At 39.3% G+C, this 23,442-nt stretch overlaps 2 protein-coding genes across 3 annotated transcripts in view; both read right to left on the bottom strand.

Moving 5' to 3' along the window:
• The window catches only part of LOC109982366 (inactive N-acetylated-alpha-linked acidic dipeptidase-like protein 2), a 504,674-nt gene that overhangs the window by 368,076 nt on the left and 113,156 nt on the right, over window positions 1–23,442 (bottom strand). For both annotated transcript variants that reach the window (XM_065956060.1, XM_065956061.1), the window contains one exon: window positions 17,777–17,814. In XM_065956060.1, coding sequence (XP_065812132.1) covers window positions 17,777–17,814 — 38 coding nt within the window. The remainder of the gene's footprint in view (window positions 1–17,776; window positions 17,815–23,442) is intronic.
• LOC109998730 (trypsin-4) lies at window positions 20,280–23,133 on the bottom strand. The gene is made up of 6 exons (XM_020653599.3): window positions 23,010–23,133; window positions 21,976–22,162; window positions 21,660–21,848; window positions 21,485–21,543; window positions 20,949–21,106; window positions 20,280–20,824 (listed from the first exon to the last, which is right to left on the bottom strand). Exons 1-6 carry the CDS (start codon window positions 23,047–23,049, stop codon window positions 20,639–20,641), a joined length of 819 nt encoding a protein of 272 aa, XP_020509255.2. The 5' UTR covers window positions 23,050–23,133; the 3' UTR covers window positions 20,280–20,638.

Genomic DNA, 23,442 nt, shown 5'->3' with positions numbered 1-23,442 from the left:
CCTTTAGATGAGTTGAGCCTGATGGATAAATTTAACAGGGAGGCAGTAGTTCAGTCTGCCGGGACTTGGGTTGGGAACAGGAGGTTCAAATCCTGAATGTGGAAGTTGGTCTGGTGGATTGAGAGGTGCCAGAGCCCAAGTAATGTTGAGGTACCCTTGAGCAAGGCACCAAACCCTCAACTCACATGCTCCCGGCGTTGCATTGTGTAACACCTCTCCACTAATGCAGGTCCACAGGTCCTGTTTGTGCATGTGTGTGATTCATGCCTATGCGTGTGAGAAGCATGTCTCTCAATAACAGAGTGTAAACCATAATTTCCATCAGGGATAAGTAAAGTATTTAAATTAGGTAACAGAGTACATGAGGACTCAGGTAAGCAAAAATCCCTGCAACAAAACTAAATCAGAAAAGAATCTGAGCCAAGATCTAACTTGACAATGTGAGAATCAGCTCTTATCATCTACTGCACAAGCCTCTCTTGTATGTCATCAAAGCCTTCAAAAGATATCTGAGTGACCATTTAGTGAGCATTCAGCGATTTGAAAACTGCCGGGTGTACATCCTTAACAGGGGGAGAGATGTTGGGGGTGAGGGCAGAATGGTGCAAAGATGGCAGTGACAGAGACAGGCGACTGAGAGAGGCATGAATTAGGGAATGATGAAGGATGAAGATTAATGGTTTTGTGGGGATGTACAGGGGATTAGGGGGGTGGCTGGGGAAAGAAATGCAGCAATAAAAAAGAGCGACGGACTCACAATGAAGTGGAGGAAGGAGGAGAAGTGTGAGAGGTGTTTTTTTTTTTCATTTAAAGCTTTGGAGAAATAATGAGCCGGAATTTGTGTAACAAGATAGAAGTTAGAAAAGAACAGACAGGATGGGAACACAATTTATTTGGTGTAATGATCAAACAAAACAACATGTATGGACAACAAACTACAGAACTTTGAGAATCTATGCTAAATGTTCTTATATTCATGCACTTTTTTTTAATTGCACAGCTGTCTTCTTTCAGCTTTGTGGTTGTTTTGAAGTAAGTTGAATTGTTTTGTTAATGGTAAATGGACTTGAGCTTGTATAGCGCTTCTCTAGTCTTCTGACCACTCAAAGCGCTTTAACTTGTTATATTTTTATAATAGTTAGTTAGAAATATATCTGTGAAATTGTAAGATTGCAACACTTTCCTTGACCTAAGCTACTGTTTAAAACAAAGTTATTTGTTCCATGTATCAGTTGATCTAGACGAGGTCTCCAACACGTCGCTCGTGAGTTTGCGACCAGGTCTTCTGCAGCTCACCAAGAGGTTCAAAGACCAATAAAGGGGGAAAATAAATGCATCTTGAAGGCCTCTTTCCACTGTTATTTAATATAATACACCGATGCCCCACCCCCTAAATAATAGGATAGGCTTATCAGCTATCACACAAGGTGTAGCAGCCATTTCTATTGACACGTTGGGTTAGTTTCACTGCATACTGAGCTGAAATAACAAGATCTGTGCTATTGGCAAGCCTGTTGAACCAGATTCTTGACAGACAACAAGGCTTACCATCCCAAGAAAAAAAAGTGGAGTTTGCTGATGGCACAGTGGTGGATGGTTTCATCCCTGACGTCTGTAAATCTTTGCATCAAAAGAGGAATACATGGATCAGTGGTGCTGTCTATTCAAGCTCTAAAACAGTATTTTTTGGTGCAAAATAACCTACCCACACAAAGTTGATTAATGAGATTAAAGGTGGGATATGCAATTCTGATCCAAATAAACCTCTTATCAAATTTATGGAATGACTCCTTGCTATCCCCTAGCTGTCACTTACTGTATATGTGTGTAATTAAAAAAACAGTGATTGAACCCTGGGCAACAAACAAAGTGGCTCAGGGCAGCACAAATAAATCTGGTCAAGAAGCAACAGCATTGATGCCCTGCTCTCCGACCTCCACTTTTAACATCTACTCTCCCTCTTTCACATCTTCGCCCACAGCTACTCCAGGATAGCGATTTAAGACACTTCCCCTATTAAGCCAAACACACCCTCAGGCCGCAGACCCTCAGGATTCTGCCAAATTTCCTGGGTATTGGAGCTGTTACCCTGGCAACAAGTGTCTATACATTACTTTGGGAGCTGGACTTTGTGAAATAACACTTAAGAGGATTGGTGTATTTACTAGGCTGCTCTCTGAAAGCACACAGTATCTGTAACTATATTTTAATACTTTTTCACCAATATGAATCCATTCATATCATGTAAGGACACAATCTTATGAGATCAAGAGGTGTTCAGTACTATTCATGCACTCAAAAGTCAGTGGACACAAGAAAGTTTGAGCGAGGAATTTAAAAAAAACAACCAAAATCATTGACATTTTCCTTAAAGCTCATGTACATGTCTCACTTAATTTACCTTGCAGACTTATCCAAGGCCACTTACAAAGTTAATCAACGTGAAATAGATGGAGAAGGAATTACATTAAAAAACAGCGTAGCTTTCAATATCATATTAACTCCAGTTTATTTTTTTGCACGGGACACATATTCTTTTAAGCTCGCATAAAAATGATTCTCAAAGTGAGCAGCCTTTCCAATTTCTTTACAATAATGAGATTACATGCTAATGTAAAGTGTTACAAGTAATCCAGATCTATATCATGCCAGGTCTGTGCTTATACCAACCCTATTTCTTCATTCAGACAAGCCCCGCTGTTCCATGCATGTCGAGCCATCCATCTGAAATGTGTGAGAAACAGCCTTATATGTCAAGTTCAGCGGTGGGGAGAGGATCTACCTGACAACAAATTAATGAAAATGTCACTGACTTGGAGCTCCATTTCTTATTTCCATGAATGCTCCGCCGAGCAAATTAACATAGGGGCCGAGACGCTTTCACTCGTCTCCTTACCTGCCTTCATTCATGCTTTTCTATGCGGTAATCTACCTTCATTCTTATTTCTCTCACCTCTACTCGTGGCATGCATGTCAGCGCTCCCTGTGTGAACTCTGCATGCTTGTTTGATTAAAAGGTATAGCAGCGGCTGTGCATGGCTTCGAATGATCTTTAACTCTATCTTGACATAACACAGCCATGGCCCTGTGAAGCCAGGGGCCACAGGTTAATGGGAGCCATGACAGCCAAGCCATTCCGTCAGCGGTGGTAGTCTGCCGAAAAGGTCACCCTCCAGTCCATACGGCCAACCAGACGGAAATGTCAATGTTTGAGAGAGGAAGGGAAGGGAAGACCTTTTTCGTTGGAAGTGAGGTGAATTTATATTTCATATGAGCTGAGTTAAAGTTGAATTATTAGAGTGATAAAAGCTTTCAAAATCACATATACAAACAAAGGTGGTCGCATAGTGGCTCAAACGATAAGCCATGGCCTTTTCTTTCCGGAGTTGGAAATGGAATGGAAATGCCACTCACATTGCTGTGCATTTACCCTGGAGGCAACACGATCCATGGTCCAGAGGAAGACTATTTATTTCCTCTGTTGTCTTTGGGAGGCCGGCCTCTAATACGAGAAGTCTCACAGTGCAAACATTTGCGTTTCCCTACTGATGTGAACGCATTCAATTAAAAGTTTTGCCAGGGAAATGCAAATCGGGTCGGAAGTCAACAGCTGTTGTAGCATCACTCTTTAAAAATGTTGACTTTCTTTTTTTTTTATGGATTCTGCAAACACAAGTATGCAGTCGGGGGCAAAGTCATATCTTCCTACTGCATTGCAACGTCGGGGTGTGTACTCGCATTCAACTAAAGATGTGAATAAAGTTATTTCAGAAAACAGATTACAGAGGAAAATATGAAATTTGACTTAAAAAATGTCTTTCTTTGTTCAGGAAAACAGATGGAGATAATGGACAAAGTTTTCACTTGATGAATCCTTTCAACATGTTATGTTTTTATCTTTACTCAGATTATACAATAAAGTCACAATTGTTGCTTATTAGTTTATGTACAGCTCAGTAATGGGCATGCTAATTGTAAAATGTAGTGAGCTAAGATACTAGTTAATCGAAATAATATTAAGCTACAAGCTAAGCTATATCAACAAGGCAGAGGAAGTTTTTCTAAATCAAAACTACTTTCATTTATAACACATTATTATTTGTATCATTATTATTATATTATTATTATTATTATTATTATTATTATTAAATAACCAGTTTCAGGCCTGATTTCATCCACCTGTGCTGCTGCTGAAGCCATTAACCAATCAGAGGACAGCTCCTACCAACACATTCGTTTAAGAGTTTCACCAGCCTTTACTCTGAGCGCAGCTCCGTTTGTTTTAAACTGGCCACTGCGCCTTTCGTTGTTTTCTTCTATGTTTTAAGAACATTTGACAAACATAGATAGTTTGGAAGAAGAGACTGATATATTGTGGCATTTGGCCGGTTGATATATAAATGCACACACACATACATATATATATATATATATATATATATATACATATACATATACATATATACATATACATATACATATATATATATATATATATATATATATATATATATATGTGGAGAGGGAGAGTTTAAAGCTGAGTAAACGGTGAAGTGTAGTCCAGTTCTCTACACACAGTACACTCCACCTTAAATGAGACATTTCCTATTCCTGGCGATCCCAGAAGTGTGTGTCTAAGTACGGTGAGGGCCTTTCCTGTTTCTCTCACTGAATTTCAAGGGATATAAAAGCAAGTATTGCATCATAATCCTGTGCTGGGTATACCAGACTGTAAAGCAGTGAAACCACTTGGAATTGTACAGACAGTTTCTCATTTTGAGAGAAAGAAAATAAATGATGTCTAATTGGGCTTTTTGGTGCTGTTCACCTTTCTCAAGTCTTACTCGTCTTCTTGTCCCCTATCCCATCCTCTGTCTGGTCACTCAAGCCAAGGCATTGTCCATTTTCCACATTTGCTGGGCCATGAAAATCAGCTTGAAGCCATTGTTAGCTCAAGGATGCACTCAGATTGAAGGCCCATGGGGACTGCAAGTGGGAATGCTTGAAACACAGATGGACAAACAATTGAACAGATTTATGTGTACATGACTGGATGTCTAACTTTAGCATCACTGCTGGCAAGCAGCAAAAAAAAAAGCGAGCAACCCATCAGCATGGAGCAGCCATGGGTCCACTGAGAAACACGATAGATAGATTTTACTCAAAGGCTCTTTGAAACTCGACTCTTTGATCTTTAAACGTGTCTTCAAGAGCATTCTTCAAAAAAAACATTTCTGTCACCGAGTTTAAAGGAGTTACCGATAGGCCACTTTACAGAACCGACAGCTAACGATCCCTCCAAGGGACTTATTTTGCTTTGCAATCAGAACATTTAATCAGAGTTCAAGAAGCCACAGAGACTATCCCTCCGATTTCATTAATTGCTTCTAGCTTTCACTCTCCCTTCTCATTGGAGCTTTCCAATATAGCACCATTTGATTTTATGTGATTTTTTTTTTTTCTTTCACTCCCTCAGTTCTCATTCTCTATAGAGCAGCGAGCCGTTCTGTTCGGCACAGCAGCTAAATTGCAAGCATTAATCATTTCAGAGTCATTATCAGCATTTTAAAGGTGAAAATCCAAACAAATTGTTTTTCATTTGGCCTGCGTTTAATAGGATTGTTTGTTTGTAATTTGCAAGCTTGGAGCATTTAACACAAACAATTAAGAGCAAATTGGTAAGTCTGCTTATCTGTTCCCCTCCTACATTATATTAAATCTTTAATGAAGAATCACCTCAAATCGAGGAGGTGTACACGCTAAACAATAGGCTGGATGCCATTTCATTTATTGTGATTCATTAGATATCAGATTGATGAATATTCAGCTAAATACGTATCTATTTTAATATGTCCTGTGGTTAGCCATAGTACTGGGAACGCAGGAGTCGTTCACTGACTACTACAAATTAATATAATATAACAACACTGAATAACAAATGGTAAATGGACTTGAGTAGTTGTCTAAATACTCAAAGAGTTTTTACACCACAGGTCACACCATGTAGTGTGACCATCAGAAATAACTAATCCCATTCATACACCATTGATGAAGCAGCAGGAGCAAATTGGAGTGTCTTGCCCAAGGACACATTGGGCATGTGGCTGCATCAGCTGGGGCTCAAACCCATGACTTTCTGGTTGAGGGACAACTGATTCTACCACTAACCCACAGCTGCCCCTATAACAAAAAAAAACAAACAATTAAGCTGGCTCACCCTAAAAGGAAAATAGTACCTCCTAGGAAGTCTAATTCCCAATAAAGAGACACAGATTAGAGGACTCTCCAATCTTCCTTCAGTATCATTCTATCTAAATAATGAATAAAGCACATTTCCCTTAATCCTTTGTGGTATGTAACCATGTAGATGGTTTTAGCTTCATATGTCCACCTAGAATATCCTCAATACAGAATTGGTTAACATTTATTGTAATATTCACTAGCTCAGTGTGTAGGGACTTGGGTTGGGAACTGTAGGGTTGTTGGTTCAAGTCCCAGTGCAGTGCAAATCTGGAAATTTGTCTGGTAGCTGGAGAGCTGCCAGTTCCCTTTCTCTGCACTGCTGATGTGCCCTACAGCAAGGCACTGAACCCACTCCCCCCAGCCTCACTGTGGGTCCTCACTCTGACACCTCTCCATTAGTGGATGTCCATAAAGACAAAGCATCGTTATTTAGGTTTGTCAACATGTTCTTACCCACTCTGCTGTTGTTCTTTATATTAAGTTAGAAGCTAACCGACATTGCAGTGCAGGCAGTTGTTGCTAATATACAGCATTTTTTCTGCAGGATTTTTTAGCCCTTGACTAACACTCTGACTTCAACCACCTGCTGGAGTTGCATGCACGTTGCATTTTGAGAACATAGCCAGTCATTCCCCTGTCACAGACAAGATTTCTGTATGAGTATTTTTCCATTAGTATGACATCAGCGACAAGCTATGGTTAAATTGTAAATTGACTAGAGCTTGTAAATTGCTTTTCTAGTCTTCTGACTACTTTTACACCACATGTCACACCTACACATTCACACACTGATGTTAGAGGCTGCTATGTAGTGAGACAATCAGAAGTAACTAATCCCATTCATACGCATTCATAAGCCACCGACAAAGCAGCGGGAGAAATTTGGGGTTTATTGTTTTGCCCAAGGACACATTGGACATGTTGCTGCAGGAGCTGGGGATCAAACCCACAACCTTCTAGTTGAGAGACGACGACGACTCTACCAACTGAGCCACAGCCACAACAGTAGGTAAGTGTGTGTAGTTTTCTTCCAGACCACCTGAACCACAGTATGCAAAATGGTTATTGGATTGGATCTTTGCATGCCAAATGATGCAAAGGAAGAAAAAAAAAAAAAAAACACTTTTCTTCCACCTACTGTATACGAGTGATTTATTTTCACTCAATTTCTCACTGCATATAAATGCACAGTGCTGCATGTAGATGTGCCACCACCTGTGGGTCGTGCTCGTGCCTATCAGCAGTTTGTAAGCAGGAGTTTTACAAAAACTCAGCGACTGTGACACCCAAACATGAGGGACACGGTTGGCTGCCTTCTGTATCTACACTCTGTGACCACATCGCTGAGAGGAAGAGATATGGTGTGTGAGTGTGTATGAGTGTGTATGAGTGTGCATGTGTGTGAGCGTTTACGTACATGTGCGTGACATGGCGCAGAACTGAAGAGATTTTGCGTGACCACAGTGCCTGCGGAGCAAAACTGACAGAGATTAAAAAAGAGTGGCCCGCTGCCACCAAACCACCAACGCAGCAAAGCACTCAGAGACAAACACACGTACACACAAATATATGCATAAGGCCTGCTCCGTGTTGACAGGCTAAGGAAGTGTTCTTCAACCTTAATCCTTCCCTGTACTTGTCTTCTACCCTGTTTGTGTGGAAAATTGCAGTGTCAGAAAAGGGCCAAACATGCTATGGATCACTTCTAATAGAACGGATTTGGTCACCATGCTGCCAAATCAGCCTGAGGGCATATCAAGAGGACGGAGTGAACACTGGAGTGGAGGGAGAAACAGGCCTTTTCTAAACTACATGCTCCTTAACGAGGAGTAGCAAAAACATCACATGGCTTTAACTGTCTCACTGAACCTAACACGATTGCTTTATGATTTCATTGATGTCATCGTATTGTTAAATGTAGGACCACTCACTTTAATATATGCTACAAAATTATGACAATAAGAAGCTATTCAATTCTCTATATACTAGGGCCCGGCAGATAATGAATTTTTGGGTCTGATACCGATATTGATATTAGGGAAAGAAACAATCTGGTACTGATATATCGGCTGATATCTTTCTCCAATCTGTTGAGATAGACTTAGTTATACACATTTATTGAGTTGATCCCTCAAATGCAATTATCAAATACTTCTTTACTTCTACTTCATATGAAGACGAGATGGTCACTCAACTGGAAAGTAACTGCGCATCTGCATGCATCGCTGCCTCGAAACTCAAATTAAATGCTTTTCGACTGGTGAGTAAATCTGGTAATACATATCTGAGATAAAATTAGCTGATACGATAGTCACTTGACTTGATATGCTAATATCTGCCGATTTTATCGGCTGGCTGAATAATCGGTCGACTCTACAGTATACCACCTAGCTGGATAATATGATTCCACTGCCTCTTCTTGACTTTACCGTGTAAGTAAGCAAGTAAGTAAAACCTTATTTATATAGCACTTTAAAAACACACGGTTACAAAGTGCTTCACAGATAAAAGCAATCACACAATTCACCCTGTCAGGCAAATGTACATAAATAAATCATTAAGTTGAAAAAGGCAAAGTTAAGAACAGGAAAACATACGCACAAACGCACACACGCATGCACACGCAAAATGTGTGTATCCTATGTATGAGGAGAAGTTAACTAAAGAGCGCTGACATTAGCTTGCTAACACAACGATGCAGGACACAGGCAATTGTAGCTCGAGCCGAGAACAATATTTTCCGCCGTTTGTGCTAAATGTTGCTTAATTATGGTGTGTTCTAATTAATAACTCCTTAGAGCGAACGGTAGTGGAGAGGGATTGTTTTGGTTTCCTGCTGGTGCTCAAGATCTACTGGACCAAAAAGTCGAATATACTTCCTTTAACAGTACAGTATGTAAATCTTAGAAGGAGGGCATAGCTGCTGCATTGTTGTCAGAGAAGCCAGTACGTTGACATAGCATGTTTCCTCAATGTTTGTAGTAAAGTATAGTTATCTGGTTCAGGAAATGGAAATTGTGAGGTGGGAGTGCGTATGTAAAAAATAACATGCTTCTTTCATGGATTACATTCATAGTTGTTTTATTGATCCCATGCTGTGTGAAGGAGGATTCCGTTTTCCTGACAGGATAACTCGTACACATCTGCATTTGTTGCAGGACCCGACTTGAACTCAAGATTTTAGTGCAAATTTTTCAAGCGTCTCACACTTAAAGGTTTTGTAAATTGGAAATAGTTAATGTACCTTATTGAAGTGAAGCTAACTTTGCCTTTGTTAGGACCACTGACAGCAAAGACCCAGTTACTTAAAGTGTCTCTGATGTTAATTTTTCTAAATGTGATTGGTCAAGACACTGCAGCCAAATGACATTATAAGACACATTTATTTTCTTTCTGTTTGTCATTACAACCATATGAGGCATCTTGATGTAAGAAGACAGCTGACCTGCATTTTGTTTCAGACCACTTTTCTCTACTCGCTGCTGCATTTGAGGATTGCAAACAATGAAAACCATCATGCAGCACTACCCCGTTTACTGTTATATGTTCGATTCACAGTTGTCACAGCATATAGATAGAAGGGGTTCAGGGAGAGAGACTTCCATCTAAGGGGGGAAATGGTTTAAAATGTGTGGTTTCTTGAAATTTGAAAAATATTCTGAGTAGTTAATAACTGAAATGAAAGAGTCAATACAACACCTATGCTTTGATATGGTCTACAAAACAACAGAAAATAGATAATTTACATCTTTACGACTATCCTTTAAATGCCTGTCATGATGCCACCAGGTTGGATTCGACTTGCAGGATGCAGACGATCAAAACATTTGTGAAAGTTGTATGTTAGCTTATTAAAATAAAGCAGGTTAAGAATTGCAGAGTTTTTATGCAACAACCCCTGCTGTCAAAAAAATTAAGCCAATGTAGAAGTTCAAGAACCTGCAGTTTCTAGATTGTCCACTGGAGGCTTGCTGCCAAAAACTGAAGAAGTTACATACACACCCCATGCTGCAATGCCCATTTTTACAGCATAAATAAACATGTTTACAGCCTGGTTCAAAAACCAATTTTGGTCTGGAAAGCTTATTTCCCTATCTGTTCACATTGTGAGGGGAATGATCTTTTTATAAGTAGTTTGTAGTCATTGTAGCTGTTAGTCAGATGGCCTTCAAAAGTCAGCTTTAGAAACAAATGGGTGACGTCACTGAGACTATGTCCATGTTTCATACAGTCCATGACCTACAGACAGAAAAGGATTAGGGATACAGCTATTATACTGTTGATAAATAGTTCCTTTTTGATCACTCTTTGCACGTAAAGTGCGAAGAAAATTATGCTAAAATGTTCCAGAGTCCAACGTGACCTCCTCACATATTGAGTTTTTTAAGTCTCCAAATTTGAGCAAAAAGCTGTAAGCATTACATTATTTATGTTATTTAATAGTATTAGTTAGGTTTCCTTTTTATTATTAAAAATCTGCAATCTTATAGATTTAATAAAACAAGAGGCCGTTGTTGCCTAATGAGAATTTACATGTTCACCTCTGACAATTACATGTTATTTTTATTTATAGACTTGACACTGTACAGCATGAGTCAGCAAATCCGGTTTAACATGAAGCTGTGAAAAAGCCTCATATAAATATTTAAATGGAATTAAAACTGCAGTTTATCTAGAGTGTTATGGCATACCAGCAGCAGCAGGAGAAAATGCTGTTAACTGAATTATACAATATTTACAGAATACATAAATAGGAGCATATGCAGCATATAGATAATAAAAAAGTAAAGCTTGCAGTACATTTGTGTTAAGTACAGCCCGCATCCCCATCACAAAGCAGCCATATGGGACACATTATGGGCCCACCATGTGGTGTCGTCAAACTGACAGGACACAGTGATTTAGCCCTGCTGGAAGTGGATGGATCCATGCTTACCTTCAAAGTCATCCGTCTCCTGGCACTGTGAGAGTCTAAAAGCCCCCGGGGACACAGTACAGCATGTTGGCCATTCAAGTACCTCTCAATTACTGCTTTTAATTTCCCTTCCTCTGCTGGTCCGTCTCCATTAGCTCTGACATTTCTCTGAGATGTGAACTATTCAGCAGCTTTTCTAGTCATCGCCATAGTCTCCCCCTGCTGCAGAGGTTTAGGTGAAACTCTGTGTATTTGCATATATTAGAGTGGGGTAACCCTGTCTCCTTGAAATATATCCTTAAACTACTAATGCAAGTATATAAATTTAGGGACAATATAACCCAGAATAGTTGAGTTCTCTTTTTAACAAGGAAAGGTCCATTAATGTACCTGGCAAACCTCAAAAACATTGAACAAGAACATGTTTTAAGGAAGTACTAGGCTAGATAAGCAGAGTTAGCTGTCAATGTATTCATTTGTTTCCCTGCCAAAGTATTCAATCTAACAATACACCCATTTTAGTTAATACAATCATTTTATGATTATGCTTTTTACACAAAACCATCAAGTTAAAGAAAAAGCAGCTGCTTGAGATGTAAGAGGTTTTATCAACGTTTAACCAACCGCACAATTTTCCCTTACCACAAATATATCCATAATCGTGCATTGATTGTTACATCAGAGCGTTACAGCTGACAGCAGAGTTCAATCAGCTCACATACAGTATGGCTTCTCTACCACACTATCCGAGCTGCTCATTAATCGGTGGCAAAATGTCTCACTCCCTCCCACTGATTACATCTACTGAGTTAATGAGCCCCTCACTGAACATCCTCCCTCCCTCACTATATCTCACTATCTCCCCTTCATCCCTCTCTCTCACTCTCTGGTCTCATAAAGGCACACTTTCATTTCAAGTGGTGCGCCCACTTTATGCAAATATTACTTTTCTTTTTTTCAGAAACGCCATGGTTATTCATCCTATCAGTGGGAGGACAGTCTACCAATTATAAAAGACTACTATTCCAGCAGTGTGCTGTGAGAACACTTGGCTGATTGTTTCAGACGGCTAATTGATGACTCTCACTGTGGCTCTTGTCTGATGTAAGACTGCTCCTTTTGAAAAGATTTTCAAGATACTGCACAATTTTTATGCAAAAACACACCTGTTGCATCAGCTTGAAGTGGCATGAATCTGCACGCAGAAAAGCATCAATATCTCACAAACTGCAAAAGCACATTTTCCCCCATGACTAGAAGATTAATGATTCTATTTACATGTATTTTTATGTCTGTTGCCACTGTCCCGTGCCCCCTAAATTAACAACCGACTGCAGATGGAGCTGGCGTTCATTGTGATTTGCAACCCTAAGATTATTCAGTTTCTGCTTTGGACCAAGCAAAGTATTTTCTTCAGTTCGGACAGTCCAGTTGTTCTCCTTCAGTTGTACTTATTCTTTCATTTAATTTATTTAAATCCTCAGAAAACACCTCTCATTTATAAAGGTGTCGAGGTGAGAGCAGATATCAATAAAATCATATAGAGGGCTATCGGTATAAAGGAGGACAAGAATGAAGGGTTAGGGTTTCATATGTAGAATAAAGAGAAAAACATGCAAACAACTTGTTGCTTTGTTTTTTCTGAGGTCGCTTTGTTGTTCGTTTGGTGCCTGTTTTGACATAATGTTGATAAAGTGAAAAATATGATTGCGAGTCCATATATGGTGTTTTATTTTGAAACTAAGCGGATGCTACGTGTGTTTCCTTGTCTGACTTCCTGTCCGGGTCGTTCTATTCTGTCCAGCTTGAGGTGTGCCTTCAACGTACTAGCGTAAAAATAGCGTATTTGAAATGAAGCAGAGCGTAGTGGCGCTGGTGGCATGCTCCTGAGATGGACTGCGGCGTTCGCTGTGGAAACACAATGATTGACTAGAGTGGCATTGAACTACGGCCGAGGGCGTGGCGCTGAAGAAATAACCATCCTGTAAGCCTGAACATGGGCTGAGAACAAACAACCCAGAGGGAGTTTAACTAAGTCATTACTCAACTATACATTTCATTAGGATATATTTGATACCTGCTATATGTATAAATTGTTGCATATAATTGATGATGCACACAATGTAACTTTGTAAAAACCAATGCTCGGAAATAAAAGTGAGAAAGTGACACAACCAATGGTCAAATTCGACACCATAAAAATACAGACGAGAATAATTGGTTTTGGTGAAATTCTCTTAAAGTCAGAACTATATTGCATTTGAATCACCAGAAGTCCATCCCCTGCAAACTGTATGTGGTGGCCATTGTTTAATAGCTGCCTCCATACTGATGATAAGGCCTGTGTGCTGAATCCAGAGCATCCATTCATCTTAACTTGACTCCGTTCATTACCCCGCACAGATAACCCAGCAGTGGGAAAAGGCACAGTCAGCTACCGACACACTTTCTGAGATACACCAAATCAGTCTCTCTATCTCGTCCTGTCTCTCTCTCTTACACAATAGAATAATTTGGTGGTATACCTTAGTGCCGAGTTTTCACTTCCCACAGATGATTTGGGTTTGGTCATGGTGCTTGATTTTTATATTATCCATATCAGATCAGTTTATGCTCTCCTTAAACGCACTACACAGAAATGTGATAAATAGTGAGCCAAATTAATAAAAGTCCCACACTAAAATCTTATTATTTGTGTTTCTTTGTAAACGATGGTTGTGCTTCTCCTTTCAGCCTGAGAGCAGTCAAACGTTCTGCTCGTAAATGCTTTGAACAGTTTGCATGCATTTCACCCTTTGCTTGTGCTTTGTGGATTGCACGCTATCTTTTTCTCTCATTTGCACAGGTTTAGCAGATGCACAGGCAGCACAATCTTTTTGTGAATCAAGCCCAAAACCTTGAATGTTCCTCAAAATAAAAATTAGCTAAACTATCTCAGTAATTAAAATTACTGACATTCACATTTGCCAAGCTGACTTGAAGCAACAAGCCATTTGGAAAATATAGTGGAAAAACATCAGTGGCAGCAGATCAGCTCTAGTTGATGTGCTCTCTTGCTGTCTGAACTGAACAAATGTTTATTTGTAACAAAAGAGAAGCACAACTGTCTCACTTTATCACAGATTGTCCACCAAGACACAGAGCTATGTGACTCTTATCTGGCATCACAATCCCACTGGTTTTGTCAAATCAAAGCCACAGGAGAATCTCAGGGACCAGCTATCCTGTAGGCCTAGAGGTAAAATTTTTGCTATGGAGCCTCCTTTTGGAGAGGTGAAGCGAGGTAAAGGCTAGTTTAGATCGTTTATTGTAAGTTAATTGCAACAGTTGTTGTTTAGCTCTCTGACAGCTAGTTTAGTAGAAGTGTGTTGTTGTTTAGCTCTCTGACAGCTAGTTTAGTAGAAGCGTGTTGTTGTTTAGCTCTCTGACAGCTAGTTTAGTAGAAGCGTGTTGTTGTTTAGCTCTCTGACAGCTAGTTTAGTAGAAGTGTGTTGTTTAGCTCTCTGACAGCTAGTTTAGTAGAAGTGTGTTGTTTAGCTCTCTGACAGCTAGTTTAGTAGAAGCGTGTTGTTTAGCTCTCTGACAGCTAGTTTAGTAGAAGTGTGTTGTTGTTTAGCTCTCTGACAGCTAGTTTAGTAGAAGTGTGTTGTTGTTTAGCTGTCTTACAGCTAGTTTAGTAGAAGTGTGTTGTTGTTTAGCTGTCTTACAGCTAGTTTAGTAGAAGTGTGTTGTTGTTTAGCTCTCTGACAGCTAGTTTAGTAGAAGTGTGTTGTTGTTTAGCTCTCTGACAGCTAGTTTAGTAGAAGTGTGTTGTTTAGCTCTCTGACAGCTAGTTTAGTAGAAGTGTGTTGTTTAGCTCTCTGACAGCTAGTTTAGTAGAAGTGTGTTGTTTAGCTCTCTGACAGCTAGTTTAGTAGAAGTGTGTTGTTTAGCTCTCTGACAGCTAGTTTAGTAAATTGCATTACCAAATGCAATGAGCCCTGACAATTTATATATAATAGTTGAAACAACCGCGACATATGTCTCGGTATCAAGTCAATGCCTGTGTGCCGTAAGCAGTTATACTTCTCTATGCTAAGCTATATTCACTCCTCCCTCTGTCTCATCAGGAGGTTTTTCGGACTAATGTCTTCAGTGTTTCACAGCAACAACAAAAAAAAAAGGGAAAACAAGTTAAAAGAAGAGATTATACGTGACTGAAGCCAGATTTTGGATTTTAGTCAAGGCTATCCAGGTCTATAGGCCAACGTTAAACCCCTTCATGCTTTTATTTAACTGAACAGTGAGATACAAAACCATATTCTTCTGCGCTGCTGTTGGCAGATGATGAGTTTAAGTGCGTTGGCTTCTTTTCTTCAGTCTTCTCATTGTTATCCATGTTTTATGGCCCCGGACGAGGCTCAGCATCTTAACTCTAATTGACCGTTGTTTTATGTGAAAGCACAGCTTGTGTTGCTCTAAAATAGAGACTATTTTATTTCCGAGCTAAGAGATACTGCTGTGTTTATTAGGCAAACAGAAGTCAGTGATGGGAGGTGGGAGGAGAAATGGAAATGAATACAAAGAAGAAGGAAAGTGTGAAAAAGAAAGATTATCAAAGAGGACAGAAGGAGACGTAGGTAAAACTCAGTAATCCAGTTATGTTAATGTTGAAAAAGGGGCTGTCATTTCAAGTTAGGGTGTTTGTATTTGTTTAATCATCTGCATGTCAGGGCATATTTGTATAATATTTATGAGATAATATTAACTTTGCATGTATTTAGTGATTAACCCATAGACTGTAAAAACTCTTGAGGTTCATTGATGGAAATCCTGTCTCACCCTAACTTTCAGTCAACAAAGGACAGGCTGAGAGCTGGAACTGAGGCGAGTTTTAAGCCTCCTGACGAAAGGTTACATCGCGCCCACTGTAGAGACTAAGCTACATGAATTTGAGCATACTTTCCATTAAATGTTGTTCCTTCTGGCGCAATATACTATAGGGACTATGATGCATTGGAATATAACATTTTAGATTGGTACTGGTACTCAAACTGGGGGCTTCTTGGCAATCACAAACCCATCCACATGTGGTCTCACACCCTGAACACAGGTGGCATACACATTTGGTTTTAAACATGAAGCAGCAGTGGCTTCAAACAGGAATGTAATAAAGAGAGCCAAGTAGCTCACTCCAGTACACTTAACTAATGGACAACAGTGTGTTTTTGTGTGTGCGTGTGTGTGTGTGTGTGTGTGTGCGTGCGTGTGTGCGTGTGTGTGCGGTGTGTGTGTGTGTGTGTCCTGCTAGCAAGTCCTTCATCTTGGCCATGGCTCTTATTGACTGTATTGGAGGCCATAAATCACTGTGTGTGTGGGGGGTGTTTTTGTGTGTGTGTGTGTTTGTATACGGCCCAGTGCTTTACTGGATGTGAGCAGCAGCACACAGCAATCTCTGGTCAGGGAGGCGACAGAGCGGGCAGTGTTGGTGTGTTTGTGTGAGTGTGTGTGTGTGTGTGTGTGAGTGTGCAAGAGAGAGAGCGCGGGAGATAACCGTAACCGTGACAGAACAACGGTAGCCAAAGTGCTAGATGGGCCATTCGACAAGATGTACCTGACTGTCTGTCCGCTTCACACCCTCCTCGTACAGAGACGTAAGCGCTTTACACATCAGTGGACACTTCAGTCACAAAGACACACACACACACACACACACACACACACACACACACACACACACACAGATAAATACGTTTAAGCACAAAGAAAATGCAATTACATTGACCAAATCCATACAGAAGTGGACGTTTCTTTCCCGTTTTCTTTCACCTTTTCTATCCCTCTCTCCATCAGAGTGATGGTGGGTCGCGTACAGATGGTGGTTGAATGTTTCTGACGTTAACTGCCCTCCATTAACATTTCCCGGAGTGATACTGGAGTGAGCAATCAAATGGAGCAGTCAAGCAGATGCACTGTGGTCAGCCATCATCATATGTGCACACATACTGACACACATACACAGTCATAGACACAGCTGTCAATGGCACTACTGGGAAACAACGGTGTTGACATTTCAGACACCCAAATTGTTGAGTGTCAATTTGGGGGCGAAGAGAGATCTGGAAATAAGCTGTATTATCAGCTGCTATTACTGAGTTTATAGAGATGTCACAGTTAAAAGGCCACATCAATCGAAAGGACATGACAATGGGATAAAACAGATATGAACACAATATCATGTTGGTATTTTAAATTGTTTTCTTTTCTGTGGAAGATTTTGTACTTGTATTTCTGAAGGTGGGAAGGTTAACCATAAATCTTGGCCCTAGAGTAACGCTGTTTTATACATGACTTACTAACACATCTACATGTTTCTTAAAGATACAGTATGTAGATTCCGACGCCAGGGGGCTCTCAATCAATACTTCAATAACAAAAGATGACGTTGAGGCTAGTGGGGAATTATGGGAGTTCTCTCTGATATTCCTTGCAAAAACATGACAAATGCTAAGTGCAGGAGATGCACACACAAACAGTAACACACTGCCTAGTAGTTGGATCACTACAGGCTTATTTCAGACTTGAAAAGTAGGATCAAAACACAAACGCATTCATGATGACGTTTCAGGTGTTACTCACGGCAAATGTTCTGGAGCGGATCTGGCGTTTCAAAAGTCCTGAAAGAAATAAAGAGAAGAGGAATGGATGAATTGGTGGAGGGTACCTGCATTATTAAATACAGTGACAATTATTTTTGTCCAAGCACATGAAGCTGCGTCTCAAGGAGCCTGGATAGAGTCTGAGAGGGAGTGAAGAGTGCTGGAAAGAGGGGGAGATGAATAGTCAGCGGCATATTTTACAAACTCTTTCCTCAGCTCCTCTCTGCCTCTCCTCCCTTGAGAAGGAAGCTTTTGTATCATCTCTTACAAAACTTCACTTACTGCTCTTCCTCTAGAAATAGCACAGATAAAGGCTGAGAGAGTGTGCCAGAGAATCCTCAACATCCTGCAGATGGACAAAGTGGGTAGATGTGCTTTTCTGCCAGTGTGTGTGTGTGTGTGTGTGTGTGTGTGTGTGTGTGTGTGTGTGTGTGTGTGTGTGTGTGTGTGTGTGTGTGTGTGTGTGTGTGTGTGTGTGTGTGTGTGTGTGTGTGGAGGCAGAGTGTGTGAGAGCAGCTACTGACTCAAAGATGGAAGAAGATGGAGAGGCATGACAGGGGAAGGATAATGAAAAGGAAGTCAAGAGAACTCTGAGCTTCCTGTGAAGTCATTTCATGTGATGTGAGCTTGTTACTCCAAAAGTAGGTTTATTATTCCTCACTCGTATCAGAGGGAGCCTTTATTAGGATATCTTACTTGTTATTATGCAGCTGATTTATTTTCATCCTGCTACACTGAAAATATATTTTCTTTAAATGATCAGAGGTTTATAACTGAGCCACTATATCATTATGACATCTACTCCCGAAGCTCCTTTAATCAGCAGCCTTTAGAGTTAAACCTCCTGTGAGGAACTTTTGGGGTTGCACTGATTATGGCGCCCCCTGTGGACAAAAGTATTCTCTCTTTGATGATTTAGCTTTTAACATGAAGTGTTTACTGACAGAAAAATAAAATCCTGCTTTCTTTGTATACCTCATCAAGGTTAGTTGCTATGGAAAGGCACACAAGAGAAAACGTTCTGGCTCCAGAAATTGAGATTGATAACCAGTTCTTTATTTGTGCTTATCTAGAATCACATCGTTGTCAATAACCTATATTGACTGGTGCCCCAATTATTACTACAAGGAAAGTCATGGTCAGGTCTATAACTAATCGTATGTAAACGCTACACAAGCTTTACAAATTGCTATCTAGACATTAGAAATTGGGTTGCTGATGGTCTTTCTGGCTTTTTTAGGTGATAAAGATCAAAATTAATTTCAGTCTGTTTCAAAATCAACTTAAAAACAATTCACATGAGCTTAAAGATTTAGTACATCAAACTTAATCAACTTGCAGATCACAAGAGTTTACCATCTGGGTTGAAATGTAAGACTAGCAGCTCTGAGAGACTTTAGCTAACTGAATACTGCTGTTAGTCTATCAACTCTAAAGAACTGGTTATCAATCTGTTGGTCGGCAGACACTCAGGTTACCCAAATATATGTTCACAAACACTGTAAAAGTGGATTTTTCATAATATGTCAACTTTCAAGGGAATCTTGTAGAAATAGATGAATTTATGATCCCAATTGCAAATAATCAAATATTTTAGTTAAGCCGAAGAAGGAAGAGTCACGACAAAACAAACATCATGGGTTATTTTCAGAGGTGGTGGCCAGGGCCAGCCTACAATTCTGAACAAAAGTAAAATCCTGATCTATGATTGGCTGTTTGCCTTGTGAGAAGAGGGACTTATGTTGCTGTCCTGAGCCCTACCGTTTGCTCTCTGAATGACTTCAGTGAGATTTGGACTAGGGGAGGTGATAACAAGCTGAAAAAACTAAGAGACCACTTTAAAAGAGGAAACAGTTAAAAGTAATACTGTAAAAAGAAACTTTACAATTCAAGTGACGCCTGGTGTAGATTCTTTTTTGGCATTACATTTACAAGGAAGTCCTCGCACATAGTATACCCTCCATCAGAGAAACACACTCACGCACACACACACACACAGGACACATGTTGAGGTCCGTTCAAACTTTGATTAACATCTATTGATGTGCAATATTTTGTGTTTAATATAAATCTACTCCTCCTGCTGTTTCTAGAGCTTGTAAAACGTTCCAGTGTCACTCAAACCCATGTTGTTTATCGATCATTTAGTCAAATCATGGAAGCTTCTTGCTCCAGTTCCTGTGCTGTGAAAATGAATTCACGTTGGAAAAAAACTAAACTTTCAAAACTAACATAACATCATGAAGAGGGAGACAGACGAACTGAAATAGGGGCAAAGTGAGCAGACTTTTTACAGAGAGGTTATTAGGAGTTAGAAAATGATATGGCTCGCATCATTTTAGCAGAAGTCTAATAAATTTATGGATATTTTAGTGTATTTTTTTAAGGACGGGGGAAGAGGGAAAAGAAGGTGGAGCTGATCAAAAAATACATACATACATTCATACAAAAGTCTCCAAAGAAAAAGTACAATGACAGCGTGATTGTGAGTCATATTTTTATTTTCACAAGTCTGAGTATTCATATTTTATCTTATCACACATCATCATTGATCATGTATCATGTTTTACATTTGTTTGTTTTTCTCCAGACGAACTGACAAATATAAACAAATATCAATTTTGATTAATTTGAAAATGTAAAATTGTTCATCTTATTTCTTCTGATAACAATACAACTTGACTATACCTCAAGATCTTTGAAGTAATGCTTTAGTATTATTTTGAATGTTTTCAAATAATCTTTAATTAAATCAGGATCAACAATAAAGAAAACAGTAGTACATTTATCTTTTGAACATGTGAAGTGACTCACTACTTTATTAAATGATTGTGAATGCCTCTTAAGGAAAAAGACATTTCTGTTTTCTGAGATTTTTCCAAATATCTTTACCCACAATCCCTTTGATCCATGGCTTGTATTTACAGACGTTCATGAATCCAGCTGGTTCAGCACAGGCAACATTAACACCGTTAGAAATGACCCCGTAAATCCTGCATTTTTTCACGACTCCTCCACCAGAGTCACCCTGTGAGACAGATATGAATAGTTACAGAATTAAAAAATGTTATATTGAAAAACTTCAACCGTATTAAATGGTAAATCGTGTTGACTGTCGGAAATGTGTAAGATAAGAAGCCCTTCAGACTCACTGGAGCAATATCCACAGTTTTAGATTGTCCACAAAGTAAGTGTTGATAGGCCAAGGACTGAGTGAAGGGGTCAGGGTTTCTGCGCTGACATTTTTTATTCCACTGACATTTGACGACTTTCATGTCACCACAGTGGAGTTCTGTTGGTCTATCATTTCCTAGATGAGGATGGGAAGAAAGTATTCACTACAGAGACAAAAAACATCCTTTATTGTTTAAATTGTTGAGAATACGAATCATCACACAAACAAAACTTTTTTTTAACTTTTACATCCCTTAACCCAAACATCAGTCCAATTTCTATTCAGCGTCAAACTTACTTTTAACTTGAGTTTTTTTCTTCTTTACTAAAAATGATCTCCGACTAACCTGAGCATGAATTAGCTGGGTTTACAAAGAGTGGTAAAATTCAGTTTCACATATTGATGTAATCATTTTCATGTTAAAATAAAATATTTAGACGTCTTTAAACTAAACTGTGCAGTCATTTATGAATACATAATTGATCATAAGATTTAAATAAGATTTATTTTAACCTATTGTCCCATTGGGAAACACAGTTGTAGCTCCATAACCGGCAACCCGAACAGGTTTTCTGAAATATAATGTAAAGAAAACATAAAGAAATTGTTTATTTTACATTGTTTTGGTTTGTTATTGTTGCTTCAAGTTTCTCTAGATTTAAATTGAAGAGGAAAGATCACAACTCACACAAAAGGATTCCTACATTCCAGGTCGCTAGGAAGTGCTATATATGTAATATGAGTGGGTGTTGGTAACTTCAGCAGCATGATGTCATGAGGTCCATTGATGTCATTGTAGATATGGTGTTGTGTGATTCTCACTCCTCGTAGTGGAACTGGTGGACCTGGATGCACTCCTAAATATGCAGTCATCTCCCTAAAAAAGAAAAAAGGTCAACATTGACTATTACTGTAGATATATTGTATTAACAGAAGTCTTTCATCTCAATTTGTTTTTGTGACAAATGTAATGTAACTTTAAAATCAAACCATCAGTTTCTTACCACCTATCCTTCCAGCAGTGAGCTGCAGTCAGAATATAGCTGTCACTGATCAGAGAGCCACCACATAAGGAGCTACGGATCCCATCAGATGCTCTTAACCTGACATGGTACCCGCGCTCTGTATTTCCACATGGACGACCACGAACAACTCTCTTCTGCAGATCCACATCTGAGCTCACGGTGACACCTGAAAGAGAAAGTCCTCCACCAGGTGACTGGGAGTTGGAACAACAGTTGTTGGACAGAAAACATTTTTCACTCAAACAAATTGTTCATTGACTTTGTGTTGTGACGTATTCCTTTGGATCACCCCAGAATGACAGCTTATTTTGTTTCATTTTTTATTATTTTCATTGAACACTTTTCATTAGTACATAACTAAAGAGCTACAGATGTTGAACTACAACAGTGCTAATCATCTCTTTGTCCTTCATTTGGCCACAAGTTCTCAACATCACGTCTTACTTTATGACCTGCATTGCATCTGGAAATAAATGTTCAACATATTAAAATCTCCTGCTGATATTACCCAACATCAAGCGTTAACAGGTCAAAGCTGATGGATGTGTCAATGCTCTGTTAGGTATTATTTCTGCTATATGGCCATACTAGTTTAACAGATAATTCACAGCAATATCTAAAACTGTCTCTGAATCTTTTCTTTAACCTGTTTAACCTCTTCTCTCTCTCTCACTCAGTTACCCAGCAGCCATCTCTGCCCATCTAGTTCCCCTGGTCTACAAAACATTCAGATTAGTAGCCTCTGGTCTGGGGTTACTTTGATGGATATTAATGGTTGATAATAGAGCTGTAAAATTATTGATATATATGTTTTATTATTATGACTATTTATTTTGTTATTTTTCATACAAAAACAGTTTTAGTTAGGCTTTCATTTTGAATAATTGTACGTCTTAAGTGAGGGGTGCTGATCTGCATCCCTTGAATTTCTGTAGGATTCAGTTAATTCTACCTCAAAGGATGAAACTTCAAAAGTAAGCAGCAGACATGTAAAGATAAAATTGGCTACTCACCTGCACACAGCAAAAGGAGGAGACACTTCATATCACCCATCTCTGCGTGACTGTTCTCCTGGTGTAACAGTGATGCATTTTAAATGTTTTCACACTGTCCTGTTGGACCTCCATCCACCAATCAACACCAAGATGGTTTATCAGTACAACCCCATTGGCTAGAAGCTCTGCACCTGTGCAAATCCTCAAGCCTTCCTCCCCTTATCCCGCCACTAACCATTCTGATAAACAGAAACATGAACATGTACTGTGTGTAGGGCTCTGTCACCAAAAAATTAAAGGTTCAAATGTTCATGCTGTTGGAGACTTTTGGATTGAAAGTCCACATCCTTAATACTTAAAGTCAAAATAACTACTTTTAATACCTGAACAACATCCTCAGTATTACAATCTGACCTTTAATGAGAGAATAAACATTCTTTATCCACTGCAA

This window comes from Labrus bergylta, chromosome 6 (genome assembly GCF_963930695.1).
Source record: "Labrus bergylta chromosome 6, fLabBer1.1, whole genome shotgun sequence".
In the NCBI taxonomy this organism is placed as follows: Eukaryota; Metazoa; Chordata; class Actinopteri; order Labriformes; family Labridae; genus Labrus; species Labrus bergylta.
This window is presented reverse-complemented; position numbering and strand designations above follow the sequence as displayed.